Source organism: Neodiprion fabricii, chromosome 5, assembly GCF_021155785.1.
Source record: "Neodiprion fabricii isolate iyNeoFabr1 chromosome 5, iyNeoFabr1.1, whole genome shotgun sequence".
In the NCBI taxonomy this organism is placed as follows: Eukaryota; Metazoa; Arthropoda; class Insecta; order Hymenoptera; family Diprionidae; genus Neodiprion; species Neodiprion fabricii.
In genome coordinates, this window is record NC_060243.1 from 30482557 (window position 1) to 30499582 (window position 17026).

Below are 17026 nucleotides of genomic sequence, written 5' to 3' on the forward strand. Positions count from 1 at the left end.
GAAGAACCCAGATCCCTGACCCGACCCAATCTCACGCAAGTGTAGTCATCCTCGGAAAGGAGTCTCCGAAATATCGCTGGAACGCTTCCGGAGAATACATCTTCAACAATGTCATTTCGTTGCTTGACCAATGTCGACTTTTCCTTATCCCTCAACAAGATCCATATCTTGCGTTACGACTCGCTCGGCTTTTCAGCATTTTTAACTCGTAAAATACACGCTTGAGTTAAGGACTTCAGGATTCTGCGCGTACTCACAAGACCATGATAAATTGTAGAGACAATCTCTACGCATCGCACGGTTCTATAGTAGACACGGTTGATGATAAAAGTTTCACTGGTTCGCCCAAGTCGTTAGTCTTGAAATAATTTAACGAGGTCTGGAATAATCATTAAGCTTATTCCACGTATCTGGTTAATCGAGATTTCCATCGCGCGTATAATCTGTTAAGGTGGAGAAAAATATGCAGATAAAATCAGTAAATAGAAGGGTCACAATATCCAGTTTTCAAATATGTGAAAATCTAATTCACAGTATTTTAAATTACAGAAAAGTGAAGTATAAAAAAGTCAAAATGTAAAATCGGACGCTGGCAGGAGGAATAAGAATATACAAAGCCAAAATGTAGAATCGTCAAAATTTAATATTTTCACCTTCTGTTATTTGGGCGTTTCTGTACTGAGACTTTTTAAGTTTTGAAATTCTATAAATTAGATTTTCGCGTCATTGAAAATTTGATGTTGTGACCCGTCTATTTTCTTAATTTTTCGCAGTTTCGCCCCCACCTAATCAGACATAACAATAAGACATTAACAATAAAATAGTGCTATGTTAGAAATCACCAAATGAAAGTACAACAAACTTCCGGTAAAGATATTTTATCCAAAAAGGACAATAGAGAGAAAATTTCTTTAACGAAATGACAACAATAAAGGAACCGACAAAGTTGAATTCAAGCTCGGGAAAGAGGCGGCTGCTTATTTCGAGGGTCCGGCAGAGAATTGTGAGGAAACGAAAACTAGGACCAGTAGGATGACTACGGCGAGGCCAAACGTGAGGGCGACGCAATTTCTACCAATCGTTTTTTTTTATCCTATGTTACATCCTCGATGTCATCTTCCCCAAGATATTAGGTACACTCTGCAGTTTATTCCAAATTGTTTCATACTTTTTCTTTACCTCATGGGTTGTTTCATTTTCTTTAACCGCTTGCGGAAATTTTTCTGGTTATTCCTACTTCAAACGGCTTGTGCGATTTGTGCTTTTTTTTTCCTCCACTCTAGAATGAAGTAATCTTAACGATAACCTAGGAAGGCCGGCCTGTTGACGAAAGACAAGAGAGGATTCTCACCTACACCCGAGAGAAGAGTGGTAGTGGGCGTCCCACTACTCTGGGTCCAGGGGGTAGAAATGAATCAGCAAATTAAAAGGCGCGAAAAATTGTTCGTTCTTTTTTGATTGGTTCGGCTTTCTGGAAATTATTGGGAGCCAATCAGGGAGTTCGTCAATATTTTTCCAACCTCTAAGGAAAACATTGTTCAATAAGAGACTTCCCTTCAATTTTTGCATTCGATTAACGCAGTTCTTCAAAATTCTCCGTCTTCTTCATCAGTAAAGTTAACCGTGTAATTTGCTAGAATTTTGTCACGTGAAATTTTTTCCTACGTCCCATTTAGGTTTTGCGAATTTATATATTTTTTTTTTTTTTTAAACTAGTTACATTTAAATTTTTATTTTAAATCAAATATTTGAACTCACCTTTTGTTATTGTGTTCTAAATCTAACCATTTTCATTTAATAAACACTTCGTTATTGTGATTTAAACTCTGACTCCGCAAATAATTAATTATCTAGATGGCGTGTGCTATCATCGGGCTTGTGATACGGGATTGCAAAACGATTCATAACGAGATGTGGGAATCAATTTAACGCGAGGAAAGTTGGTGGAAAATCATATTGATGTAGATTAGAACCTCGGTGAATGGATTACGCGGTAAAACAAGGTGCAGACGTTTCCCTGCTTTCACTCTCTCTCTCCTCGGGTTTCTTGGCTATCTGAAGGGCTGGGGCTAACTGGATTGCTGGTGTCAACCGCAAACAATGGTCAAGACATTCGGCGGAAGACGCCGATTAATCCTGCCCAGCCAGGGAAATTTTCCACTAACTATTCACCGCGTGCTCGAGATCGTACGTCATCTCCGTGTTACTCTGCCCCATGTGAAGATCGCTTGGCGATCGATGACCGGCATGATGCAAACTAAATTATACCGCCAGCCGTGGGCCTTCGCTCGTTCAGGACGACGAAATGTTCTACTTCGTCCTCGTTTCGCCTCCCCTTCGAAAATGTTTTCCTGTAACGGGCTTACGAAAGGGATCGATGATGCTGTGTGTAGTCTACGATGCTTAAAGATTGCAGCAGTGGAGGTGATAGTTATTTTCAAGAGCAACTTTATACCTGAACTATACCCAAGTGAATATGAGTTAGAGTGAAAAGGATTGCGGCAGCATATGCTACTGCTGGACTTGCTTCAGCGTAGAAATGTCAAGGCGAATCGATAACTCTGCAGCGCCGGCTGCACTCGGAATCAAAAACCAGCCACCATTGTGTTCGGGACACCGTCCAAATACCTCGTTCGAAATTCAAATCACATTGGACAGGTAAACCGTCACCACTGTCCACTTCCATCGGGAATTGCAGAACCACGCGCGAGTCCATCTGACCGCAATCCAGTCGAGCACGTAGAGAAACGCGGGTGGTCCGCGTTGTTGGGGTGGAGAGTGAGTAACGAAAGACAACAAAACGCGCACGCGAACCGTGCGTTACGTCGACGTAGCTCTTTTTCCTTTTGCCTCTCGAACCTTCGATTAAAAGTACAACGGTCGGGTCCTCTTTCCCCAAGGAAACCCATTTCCGACCAAAGCCCTGCAGACGCTCGAATCGTTCTACAAACCAATACACCAGGCACATATGTACCTATTCGGTATGAAACATGCCGTTAACTGTTTCCAAGTTATCCGAACCTCGTATATTTCAGTTGGTCCCACCGGTGTCTGTAATTTATCTCGACCTACTTCTTTTGGCTATACGCATAGGTTAATTATTGACTCGAGGACCGACGGAAATCAATAATTGAATGCAGTTACCATCGAGTGCCGAGTTGTTTGAAAATTTTCCCACCCTCGTAACACTACGTCCAGTACCTGGATTTCGAAAATAATTCACACCGTCCATTCAAAATCCCCTACAGTGCCGTGGCAGCTAGAGCAGTGGTCCATGTTAATTATGCGGTATTGAAATCCGGATTCTGATGCAGTACTTGGTGAGCATGCAACTGATGATGTGGTAGGTACTCAACCCAGATTAAACCGGTATTTTGTCTGTCTTTAAATTCCGATTTCATTATCTACTCAAACCTGGTGTTCTGATCAGATCACAGTTCTTTCGAAGTAACTTGAGGGTATTCGTACTAAATCTGGGCAACGTTCTTGTAGGAATACCACAAATTATATCATCAGGGCAAACTGACGGGACCGCAATTAGGACGACGCAGTGAAGTTGGAACCACTGTAAGTAATTGGTAATTAGTAGCCGACTCTCCCTCAGCACGACGATGCCTTGAAGCTTCTCGCACCATCTCAACGCTTTTCAATATGTATTCGCACCCTATCAACTCACTCCGCAATGAGTAGAGGCGAAAGGAACGGCGCAACCGGGTCGATTTGGGGGACTGAAAAATAAGCTTGTCATGACCGACAGATTTTCCTTCCACTTCATAGTCACTGTGTGCAAACTTGGATGTATGTGTACCTTATACTTTACGCGGACGCTTTATACCGTAGTTTCTTTTCTAACCCTGATGAACTGCAACGCTTATACTACCTCATCCGATTTCTCCTTAACCATTGATTGTCCTAATTCGCCAACTTGAGGTGAACTCATATATATTTTTCGCACGGACTGGAGAACTGTTTAAGACGTATACACGGCTCATCTTTTTTGTTATTGTGTTCTACTCATTCCATCGTAAGATGAAGAAAAAGAGAGCGAGATCGTCTGAACTTAACAGCTCCGTGAATCACAGTTGCGATAAAAACTAAGTGCAATGAAACCCGGAGTGTTCAGACACATGTTCGTGATTTATACTGCAGCTGAAATTGTTTGTTTCAGAAATGAACGTGGGATAAGTTGAATTGGAAAGCCGTCGAGTGTCACGTGAGTTTTCGTCAGATGAAAAATAGTTTCTTTAACTCACGGTGATGCGTAGTAAATTGAACTACGTCTAGAAGTTGAACCACGTCTTGTTCGATTGTCAAACACCGGTAAGAATTATGCTCCTCGTCGCTTGGTCTCAATTTGTCAATGCAATATTGGCTTCTTCCGTCACGGTGGCTTTCAAGGCGAGCTTACAGAAAAACGGCGTGAATTAAAGTGATCCTCTGCCAGGTGTGCCTGAAAATTCTTCATCTGAATTGTCACACCCGCTATGAATACTCCAACGATTTTGGGACGTTGAAACCTGGCAACTTATCGCAGTGGGTGATGAAACGCATTCGAATCTGAACAGGGCCCATTTAGAGTGTCAGTTTACACGACTTTGTATCCTACGTTCACGTTTCGCATGACGGTGGAGTTTACGACGTCCACAGACCTGGGAAAATTACAATCCACCTTCCTCACACCTTGGTTGGCCTTTCCTCGAAATTCACCTCATGTATCCAAGTCCACACACGTCAGTCGATCGATGAGGTTCAACTGTTTGTCTACTCCAGAGGTGGAGGTGCTCGTTAACGAAGACGCAAGCAGGGACCGTCGCTTCCTCGTTATCCGCTACGTCGTTGATGTACCGCAAATATCCAACGCTACCACCGAGTCGAGAGCTTGGCATGATAATTTTTATACTCTCCTCATCTTTAATCGACTATTTGCCCGAAGCAACAACCTCACGAACCAGGCGAAGGCTGCAGAGGGCGGGAGATGTGGAATTTAAAGAATGGAAAAGTGCCGGGATTCGTGCAAACTTCTTGTGCACAGTCTATCGCAGGGACTTGAGGTATTGCTCGTAAAATCACTCACCTTACACGTAATTGCTTTCCAAAGTGTGACGGCGTCGGCTTTGGATGTAAGTGAGGCGGTAGCCACGGGCGAAACCTCGATGAACTGGGTTATTTAATAACCCTTATTCCCGTCTATTCTCTCGATCACCCAACGCGTTCTTACTGTCATCACACGGTCGATAGCCTGCTTCAAAAGCTTACTGTCAACACAACTCCGATCGAACCACCGTGCATCCAACCGCTCTGTACGCGTCAGCCATGCGATGCATGGTGGAATCGATACCTACAATACTGCACAGAGACACGCTCGCTCGACAAAGGGGTTAATTATGACTGTCCTCTGATATGTAGCGACGTTGTGCTCTATTGTTACCGAAGGACTGCCACTCGCTGCTATCAACAGCCTTTGGCCTTCACGCTTTGTTAAAGCGTTCAATTCTCCGCGGGCTTTCGTTTTGCGGAAACGTAAGTACAGTGTCTGTAGACTACTTCATACTGTCTATTCAAATATTATCAACATTTGGACGCGGGTTGCAGCTGCTGTAACTGAGATAAACTCAGGTCAAGATACAACAAGTCATAAATGAAAGACGCTTATCAGTTGTAAGCCATCCACGGAGGACGTCTAACCGACTTTGCAAGGATGCTTTGACACGATGAGAGGTAAACCATGCCTGCAGTGCATCTATAGCTTTATTCGGAAGATGTCTATTTAAAAGTTTAAAAAAACTTTGTCGGAGAATCAGACAAACACAATCTCATTTTTTATATACGTACAATGTTACTGAGAGAACGAAGACGTTTCAGAGTGATTCCGCAGAAAGTTTGCGTTTACCTATTTGCTGAAACTTCGTTCAGTCGAACTTTAGCAGTCATGGAAGCTCAACAAAGTCGAAAGGACGTGATCTCCAATTCTCCACCTCTCATTATTTATCACAAGACGACGATTGTTTCTTGATTAAATTTTTTCGTCTGGCTGAATAATCCCCCGAAGGTTTGTCGTCGACCCCCCCAATTAGTATCGTTGACGCTTATTCTGTGCAGTGTTAAATTGATTGAGTGAATAATGCCACGAGCGATACCGCGACTTTTTCTTTTCGCCTCGGTTTTTTTTTTATTACCGCTACGCCGCGCACACAATCATACCATTTCACAAAAGTAACATCAACACCAGTGGAATGGGAGAGAGTCAGGTTTATTATATTTTTGTGACACGTTCGCAAGCTCACGCAAGGCGTAGCTGAAATCAAAGGTTACCTTCGGCTGAAAACTCTTCTGTGAATACGACGTGAACCGGGCAGAACCTAATGTCACTTTCTACCGTCTATCGGCGATATCAAGGGCGCTTTGCTCCCCTCGGACCTCTCCGCGCACATATCCAAAGCGACAAGAAAACGACGCGATAAGGACTTCGCCCCAAACTATCGCCGCTACTTTATAGGTCGGCGAGGTCGCACCCCTATCGCGGGATGTGAATGCGTATGTGCGAATTAACGTATGTCGTGGTGGATGTAGCAGGTAACGATAAGCGATGGCGGTGATAATTACTGGGAAATTCTAACAAAGGGTGGTTACGTAACAGGGACGAGAGAAAGTGCGGCAATTATCAGCTTGAGTAAGCAGGAAAAAAATTCCCTCTCAACCTGGGTCCGGTGATATTCATCTCCGTGGAATTCTCATTGTACTTGACGCAGTGCAGCGTGGTGGGAAATTTTTCATGAGACACAGTTGTTTTGTGAACAGCTTATGTTACGTCCGTATAATACAGCAGCAAATTGTTTTTACAAGGCAAAGGTCTTTGTATATTCATAAACATATGCGTAATCGGGTGGATGAAAAATTGTTGTTCAAACTTCATTGGGTTTTTATTTGAAATCGATTCGATTCGTCTCTCTCTGTTTTTTTCCGTTTCTTTTGAGCAACGTGTACCGTATTTTAGGCTTATCGTGATACGGTTACGTTTACAATGTTTGTTTGTGTTTTATTGAGTTTTTTCCATCATGTATACATATTTATCCTCCAATCCATTTCAAGGAAAAACATTTCCGCTGAAATTAATCGAGAGAGGAGAAGTCTCGTTGAAATATCCTCCATACTTTGTCGGCGGAATTGTCTGCCAAACCCCCGAGGCTTTGGCGGTAGGTGGGGGGCACTTCGAACGTTGCAGTGCGAAAACAGCAAATCCGAACGAATCGAGTAGGAGCTTCAGATTTATCTGAATCGCGTCTTATCGCGAGGCGGCAGCGCGCGGCATGGGTTACAGGTAAGTCGGGGTTCGTCGCATTGCAGGCACGGTTCCGGTACTTCCTCGATCAACTTCCGGCTGATCGAAGAGGGTGAATGGGGCCCTCGACTCTCGGTCGGTCTGACGTGGTAAGCGCATCACGGAAATTTTCACCACGTCAACTGTAAATCACTTATCTGCACCCGCAAAAAGATTTGATCTCAGTTATTATCTCATGCCTACGTATTTTACCAAAGAGTTACACCACGCTACCTTTCACCTTATCGCTAATTTTCCAGTTTCGAATAAGCCGCGCGTGTAACCTCATCTGCAGATCCCCCAGACAATGGAACTCTTTCATCCATCGCCTCTTTATGCGTATGTTACATATTCTACACTTGACAGTAAGAGCTAACCGTATTTTTAACCTGCGGGTGTAAACATTTCCTTTACATAACGTGCGCAGAGGCAACGGTGAAAGTTAGCAGACTGAACGTCCGACCACGCATGTGCGAGCTTTGACTTATTTTCATGCAGGCTCAAGATTCACTCTTGTTGGTAAAGCATTGCGATTTTGATCTTCGATCGGTACAGCAAGGGTAGACACACATACATACACTAACTCTAACATAACTCACGCGTACCCACACTAATACCAATTGGGACAAAACTCTTATAGCTGCATAGCTCATACTACTAATTGTCATCTGTGGATAGAAGAGACTAATCAAATTCGAGAAACCAATACATTCTTATACTCAAAACCTGCACACTGCATAAAAGTTCTTCCATTTTTTCGATTCACATTTATTTTTTCCCCCATTCAAGAAATACACCAGCGAAAAAAATGCGTGTAAATCGCGGTTACATCTGCCTCTGTAACAACATGTACAGGACTTATTAGGTGCGTCTCGACGTCTCAATTCCAAGAAAACATTATCGCCTTGAAGTTGTGCACATGCCGGAAAGCATCCTATACCTGCGGGTACGTGCCAAGATAAAGGTATAAGCTATAGTGTCTAAACGTGCAGGGAAGATGAGCGAGACCCGTATTAGACGCAACAAAAAGTTCGACCACCGTGACTTGACCTCTTATATGCCGAACCCGTGGCACAAAGGTTAACCATCTTGAGGTTTGGATCCAAGGCGCGGTATTGTTATTGACAAAAGAAAGGTCATTTGAGTAATTTAGGTTTTCCTTTTCTCTTTCTGTTCATTTTTCTGGGAGCAGCGACACAGTCAGCAGCCACCGATTTTAGGGATCCACCAAGGTCATACGAAGATATATCTGTCATAAGTGCGAGGAGGTGATAGCACGCGGCTCGTCCTCATCGTTCGGGATCAGCTCGCGGCTTCGTGGCAAACTGAAGAGAGCGCTACCAGCGCAAATATGCGAACGTGTTCGAATCGGTTCGGACCCAATCGCAGTGGACACTCCAGGGATGGACGCGAGAATTCGCGTACCTCTGAGCATCGGCTGGGAGTTGAGCCGCTGCTGGATGCGTGGTTTAAAGAATATGGATATAAATGGTGCACACCAACTCCCGAGGGAACCCCTCTCGCCAAATCGTTATTCGCCGTACGTATACATATCTCTTTCATATATGCACATACGGAGAGGCGTCTATACATAAGCCGCCTCATGTACATATGTGCACACGTGTACGCCTCCAGTGCGCCTAGGCCAGAGGGACTTGACTCCGAGGTTGGGTGTCCGATACCCCTTCTCCTTCATCCTACCAACCTCTCCTCCCTAACGTGGAGAGAGCGTCGAGAGAAAATCAATGGGGAATCATCGCCGATGGAGGTCTCTACACTACGCGGTCGATCCTGAAGGGATACGAAGCGGCGAGGCGAAACGGGGCAAGGCGGAACAAACGGGATACTAAGTAAGTTTACTCGTAGTCCCAGAGTCTTAATATCTGAGTGACTGTGTGTGTTCATGTATACCTGGAATTTTTGTCAAAACTCACCACTCAACGACAGTAGACAGCCAACCGAAGCTACAGTCTGAGTACGGAACAACACAAAATGTAGCTCCGTTTACTCCGGTTGACTACACCGGTGAATAAACATTAACCAGTAAATAAACAAACTACAGAAAATTATACCTTTGCATAGTGATTTTAAGATGGTTGTTTAATCGCTGGTGGCATTTCTCAAGTGTTCATTCAATGGTGTATTTATCCTGTGTACTCCTGGCGTTGGGTAGTGCTTTTCACATAAGTGAGGAGAGGGAAGGAGGAGGATTTAATCGGAATATACCGTTGCAAACTGGCCGCTCCTCAAAGTTGCCCCCCACCCCTCTTCACTGCCCCAATCTCAACTCCGATTCCGCTTCCATCTCCCACTGACTTGGCAATTAGCCTCGGCGCGTCGACACTGCAGAGGACAGGAGGGGTGAAGGGACTAGGGGAATGAGATATATACGAGGAAGAGGAGGCGGAAGGGATAAGGGTGCCTCGAGATAACGACAAATTCAGCAATCATCGCGCGATTAATAGATAGTAAACAGTGCCACGAGGTGGAGTTGACCCTCGTAAACGGACCCTAAGGCTGAAATTCGGTGAGAATAAAACAGCTACTGTTGTGTCGGTATACTGGGAAAACCAATCGGATTTTACCCCGTCTATACTACAATATGTTTATCGACTAGTTCCAGCATGCTTGGGTACAGCAACAACCTGCACCGTTGAGCGTACACTACGTCGAGTTACATATAGAACAGACCAGCTATACAAGCTGCCTGATGCCTCGTGGGTTACAGGCGCGAAAAGGTTGTCTTAACGAGGAGGCGAACTCGCGATAATCACAGGTCGACTAATTCGTGTATCGATTACGCCCTAGTTGATGTTATTCCGCTTTCATCGCCGCAACAACTCCTTGACGCGTGAGTGCTATAGCTAACGCTAAACTGGATTTTTGTATTTTTTGTCATCCTTAAGATGGGGTGAAAAAACACCTGATAAGTGAATTTCCATCGTGGAATAGAAAAGAGGAAACTTGAACCTTATGGGGAAGGAGACGCTGAGAGGAAACGGACGTACCATCGTCGTTAAAGTCTGTCTCTTGACCCGAACCTCAAACTCTTACCTCTCAGATTCTCGTTCCCCAATTTTCGCAGAAGAGGGAAAGGAATCGATTCACCGCTAGATAGAAATCTGATTCCTACCCGGAAAAATAATATTAGAGATGTACAAATTCTTCCTTTCACGCGCTCACGCGTGCCGCACGCAGGCGTTTCTTTCCCTTTTTTGATATGACAAGACCCTTCAGAATTCAGATGCTACGCTCGTGATCTTTACGCCTTGAACTTCGTCGCTAAGAAATCTAACAAAGAACTGTACGCTTTTCATTTATAACCATCGTGGTGAGTCCTCATCTCTTACTCATGAGTGGGATTCCGTATCACTCCGTCGTGCATTTGATAACTGCGTCTCTTTCTCTCAATGCCCGACTACCATGCCTATTTGCTCGACAAATCCAGGCTCTTAACTCGTCAGGGCACTCCTCGTGGAAAAAATGGAAGATAAGAACACCGTTGTAATTTCCAAATTGCACGGTTCGAGGAGTAGGGTAGTTTACACAAATGAATATCAAGTCCCGACTGCAGAACCATCCCGAACTACTAGACTAGGCTCTCCGTTTAAACACAATCGGACGATTTAGCCTCGGCATAACAGTCATCGCACAAAAAAGAAACGGAACGAAAGAAGAAGAAAAAAAAAAAAATGATCCTCGGAACAAAAGTTTCACGGTTCGCGGGGTAAGTAGAGTATGCGAGGTACACGTCAGATGGAATGTGGAAATAATTCATGAGACGGTTTTCATTTAATACTCGCGTTGTTTGTTTCTTCTGAAGTCGAAGTTGATCATTTGCATGAGAATTTTGTTATACAAATACATATATCGCTTTAAACTCGGCGGCAAAAGTTAGCCGAGACGGTGGATCTGTAGTCTTGAGGGTTCAGGAACCCCGCAGTCTACGTCTCACGTCATTAGTTGATTACCTGAGATGAAATGGGGTTTTCGTATATACGGCCCAGGCAGACCAACGTTAGAGAGATGCAGGTATAGCTGCGGCCATGATCGTGTTTACCAAAGTCTAAAAGTGGCGAAATTCAGTTACAGTTGGAATTATGAATTTATCTAATTACATCTTACCAGTCCCTCTCACCATTTTCCGTCTCTTGTACCCATCTGCCTCAGGGTCGCCGTTACGCTGCCACGTAACCAGTATTCCGGACCGTCTAATTGCGTTTGTTAATTAAGATCACGATCGCTATCGCCCAAGACTTGCCCCTTACTCGCTAGCTCTTGAATATCTACCCTTGCTTGCTATCCCACTTGCTCCTCTCTCTCTCTCTCTCTCTCTTTGATTTTCTCCAGATGCCACCTGCCGAGGCGAGCTTGGTCCAAAGACCGTAACCTGCGGTAATAATCTGCAGCCGTCAAATCGGCAACCCAAACACGAATTAAGAGAAGGAAAGTAGTCAACGCAAATTGGCGATCTGTTGAATTTCGACAATTCACTGCTTCCTTCCTTACATATTATTCCGCATGACCTGTGAAGCAAGAGCCTTGGGCTTCTCCTCACATCGCTTTATACGCCCGATATGAGCATTGTTATACTAAACGGGCAATGAATGAGAGACGGAAGATTCCTCTTTGCGGAAGAGGGAGAATCTCATAACGAGATTACCTCGAGGTAAGTACAAGATTTATACTTATAATATTGAAACTAAGAAGCTGTACAAATATTGTTTCATATCTCAGAAGTACCGTGATTGAATTGTCCCGCTGCCTACCGACAGCTTTACAAATGCAATTCAACTCGCAAGGAAACAAATCGATATTCTCCGTTGTATGTATATGGATGTACCTTGTTCACGATTCGGAGAGATGAGAGGCGGTAAAAATGGGTCAATTGTTCCGATAAATATTCAGCCAGCAAATTCAATAGCATATCATTCGTATTGCGTTAACGGTTATTGAATACCTCTACATACTTTCCACCTGATATGTGACAGGTCAAAGGGGAACAACGGAACACGAGCACGAGGATTTTACAAATCAATTCGGTATACTGGAAAACGGTATGATGCATATATTCATCCATCGTCATCATTTCAGCGCTCACAAAGCTCATAAAGGATGCGAAAGAAGCTCCGGGCCTTTAAAAAGTGCTTGACCGAGTGTGAAATAACACAGGTCGACAAAAACAAATTTTTTTTTTGGGGCGGGGTGGTGAGTTTATATTCGAATTAATGAATTTTGATTCTACACATCGAATAATAACCAAAATCGTCATTTGGTACTCATAAAGTTTGTGTTTGTCTTTTTCACGTTATTACATAAGTCTTTAAGTTTCGGTTGATAGTAGTTACAAGCAGCCGGTAGCAGCACGTTGAAGTAAAAAAACAAACTTTATCCCGTAAAATTATATCATCTTTTATTAGTTACGTGGAAGGAATGAAAATTTGACGTCTAGAATCCAGACTCGAAATTCGTGTTGACATGTGCAATCAATTTCCATCTCTTTCCCGAAGCATCTTATAATAGCCGGGGAAGGTTTTGCAGAGCTGTTTTCCGTCTGCATGAGATTCCGCATTGCAGTGGCTCGCTGCTTCCCGATTCACGGAGTGGCTATACCTGCCAACATCGGACAGGTATAACGAGCCGAAGCGTTAATTTCCCTCATCTTTTGGTTTCCCGCTCTTTTCACCCCCGCTTGGCCGGTCGATGGGGCGCTGAGTGGTAACCCGATTTAAGGCAGGCGAGTCGGAGAGCTCAGGCGGCGCGGACGAGGAAGAGTAAAAAGAGACGGTTGGTCGGCCCGAGCTCGGTCGAGACTTGAATTATCGAACCGGCGCACATAGCGCGTTGACGTCACCCACCCACTGCCCCAGCCGCCAACCCGACGCGAAACGCTGCAGTCGAATCTCACGCGCAGCCAACTCTTGATCATTACGACATGCTCCGAGCTACGAGCTCATCCGTTCGCGCGGAATATCAACCGGCCGTGCTTGCTGCACGCTTGCTAAACTATCACGGACAGCCGGTCGTCCAACTGGAAGGTAAATATAATTGGATAACAGACACGCTTACCGGTCTCAGAAGACGTTAAGTGCATACTTTTGGATGGAAAAGTGGTAACGTCCGAAAGCTCGATTTTTCATCCTGAACAATCACAATTGACTTGGTTATATACAAGATTGTAAAGTGATTTTTTGATCCGTGAATGATGAAGCGAGTCCTGAGCTTTAACCAAATCAAACATCATTGATGAGTTGATATGAATGCTTGGATGAAATTCCGAGAAGTTTCTGTGGGCTGGAGAAGCTTGAGTTGATATCTAAGACAGGACTGGCACATTCTATGATAAGAATGGCATATATCATTCAAATATTGTGCGTATCACATTTCATTTGACTGTGGAGTTGATAACAATACACTGCAAGAAAATCCTTCAACACGTATTAGCAAGTCGAGAAGCTCGTTAGACTTCCTTGGTAAAACAGATCCTCAAAGTTTTCCTGAACTTGATTTGACGCCGGCTCATCCTGCGAGGTTGTAAAGCAGTGACCATGTACTGCACTGGAGTTGAAGGTGCAGCAACTAATGAATGAGGTATTTGAGTTGAATTTGGACAGGATATAGAGATTAGAAGGTGGTTGTAATCTCGGTGATCCGCTAATGGATGATCCTAGGAAATGGCTTGAGTGAATTGGTATAACGGTGTGAAGCGTGAAATGGAGGGAACTGTTTGCCTCCGGATGCAGCGTGCGGGGTTCGGGAGAGTGAGAGCGAGACAAGCGATAGTGCTGTGAAGACAAAGGCATAAGCCCTCACGGTGGATCAAAGTAATTTCCAACAAGGCACGTAGTAGCCTCGCGACGTGGAAAGCTCGCCTTTTCCTCTCTTGACTAAATTTTACGTTATACTCCATACGCGCCCCGTTCCTCGAGAAAAGGGGCGAACGAGCACCAATTGACATTCCGTGCGACGCGTGAATAAAGTATACCAAGAGTTGCTGCAGAGTAACGTGTGTGCGCGTACGTTTTTCCTAGATTCACATCAAGAACCATGGCCTGAAGGCGAGGGATGGATGCAGAAGAGAGACTTCGACGGGATCTAAAATCCAACCACCCACTCCGTCACTGCTCCATGATTTGTCGATAAAACTCAGCATCAGACCGTGATCATTTATCACCCGATTACACGCGTTGATATGTACCGCTAAGTTCAATACCAAGCGGGAAGACCGAACGCCGTTTCTCCGCGTCCTTCAGCTGGAAAACAGATGTGCCTGCCTTACAAGTTAGAAATATGCTGACGCTTTTTCTGGGACTTCCATTACCAGATGGAAAGTGATTGTGTCACCGGAATAGGACGGACAATGAACGTGTCGTGTGGATTATGATCCTTCATCCTATTCCGATGACACGTATCGTGGGTGACAATGTCGAGTGGAAATGGATCCGCGGATGGACGATATGGGCGAAGTGTAATAAGAACTGGCGCCTGCAAATCCTCGTCAACAAATTAACATTGACTGGTTTATAAATACATATAAAATTTCATGAGACTGGGGACTTTGATGTGCTACCGTATACAGTCGGAAGGACCTATCAACGCGTCCCTTCTCCTTCAGGTCTAAGGCACTTTTCCGAGGACGGGAAAAAGGTTCCTTCGAGCTGTGATCGAGGAAGCTGATTTCAGTCTAAAAATGACGGAAAGTTCAGGACCCCGATCAGAGCGTCCCTAGATGACTTCTGACTCGGAGACCCTCGGTTAGGAACTCTTTAATTTCTATCCCCTGTTTCCGTGAATTGATCAGAACGATCACGAGGGAATCGAAGTCGTCGAGAGAGCTTTCCCATTTAATTAAGGAAACGTGCAGCTGTATCTGTTGCCATTATACCAATGTATACATGTATACAACACAGAGACAGCTGCTGCAAAGGCGGGTTGGTTGGTTGGTGGAAGGTAGGGAGGTAGAGAGTGTATCTCGCTGCAGAAGTGCCAAGAACCAGCCCCTTCAACCAGACACACATATACACAACATGGTAGGCGGGGTATGATAGCATTTAATTTCGCCGAAGAACGAGCACCGCCGAAATACACAACCAACTTTGATTGAATCGCCACTCTTCGGGTATTATATACGTATATACATGTATACACATTTGTATCTCCAACTTTGATATTGCCTACTTGCTGCGACTCGAGGATACTGCCTGTCTCAACCACCATTCGTGCGGCGAAGGGTAGTTTTCGAAATCACTTACCCACTTCGTGCCGTCTATCTAACTACCACGTTACGATTGATCATCGTATGAAAGCAAGGTCTTCCTATAGATTCCACTAATCAGCCATCAACGGCTGTCGAATTCCGAGCACCGTGTCGCAGTAGAAAAACGGTGAAGTTAATCCGTCCCGGAGAGACCACATCGGTTAATTTTAAAGACCACTTTTTAAACGGTTTATAAAGTTAACCCAGAGTTGGTCCCGGCTCAGTTTCGTTGGTGCAGTCGGCAGAGGCGAGAGAAGAAAACGAATAAGAAGAAGAAGAAGAAAGAACAGGAAGAACAATTCCAAGAATCACCGCCGGATGTTTCGTCGACAAAAGAAAGGAAAGCTCGGTGTTTTCCGTGAGAAAAACTGCATTACGCAAAGGAAACAGGAACGTATGCTGCAACCCCACTCACCTACTTTCCATTCTGCATTTACCGTCCCTGGCTTTGCAGTTCGTCTTGAAGTCGTCGAAGAGCTTGACGCAGGTCTTGCCTCGCTGACAGACGCTCAACGCGTGGTTGCATGTCGGAAGTGGCTCCACCGGAAGCGGATCTGCAACAAGAATCGCGAACTCAAGTACGATAACTTCAGCTTGATTCTTACTCTCCGGTTTTTTCCGGGACAGCCCGAAGCTAAAATGTGTGAGAACTGTTGTGTGCAAGGATGATGTCGCGGTCGGTGAGCCTCGTACGACGATCCTTTGTTCCCTTGGGAACCGCGAGTCGGTCGGGTGGAAATGGAAGTGGAAAAAGTGCATCAGGAATTATCCGCAATTGGGAATCGTTGGAACGTTCAAAAGCACTCGGAGTCGATAGAGCTCTGCCAGCATCGGAGGAAAAGGAACGATAGCAACGTGGCTGTACGATTGAAAGCCTATCGCGTCGCGCTTCTTTCGTTTTCTATTCGATTCCGGTACGAGGAGACGGCTTCTCTCTTTCTTTCCTTCTCACTATCCCCAACTGTTCGCGCGGGCCAATAACACGCGACGGTGCATCGATCGGGTGATCCTCGATCCTTTATCAAATTTAAAACTGGCCTCAGTAGTCGCCCTCTTTCTTCAGCCGAGCCGAGAGTATATTGGATAGTTTCAAATTAGGGGAACGTTTTTTTTTTATCTTAGCTTGAACAAGGCTCAAACGTCAGTTATTACCACAAAAAAAAAACTTCTCCCGAAGCATGATGTACTAAAGTTTTTTTAGCTCAAGTCTAACAAGGAAGTTGTCCCAGGTCGACGTCTACGATTTGATTTCTTTTGTAATATGTAGTAATAAATTAAAAACTAAGAGCGACACGCATTTTTTATTTTTATCTGTCGTTAAACACTTTACGGGGCCGAAACCACCCTCCAAAGTAAGGCATGTCAAGGGGCGATTTGGCAGTTTCACCCACAAGAATATAATATTTTTTAACCAATCCAACTCGAAGAGTTTTATCATAACGAGAAATGAA

At 44.5% G+C, this 17026-nt stretch overlaps 1 protein-coding gene across 4 annotated transcripts in view; it reads right to left on the bottom strand.

The window, feature by feature from the left end:
* Positions 1 to 17026, bottom strand: part of LOC124182566 — a 63228-nt gene that overhangs the window by 15414 nt on the left and 30788 nt on the right. For all 4 annotated transcript variants that reach the window (XR_006870811.1, XM_046570006.1, XM_046570005.1 and 1 more), the window contains exon 4: positions 15991 to 16129. Coding sequence is in view for 3 of the 4 variants with exons in the window: in XM_046570006.1 (XP_046425962.1) it covers positions 15991 to 16129 (139 nt within the window). In the remaining variant the exon portion in view is untranslated. The remainder of the gene's footprint in view (positions 1 to 15990; positions 16130 to 17026) is intronic.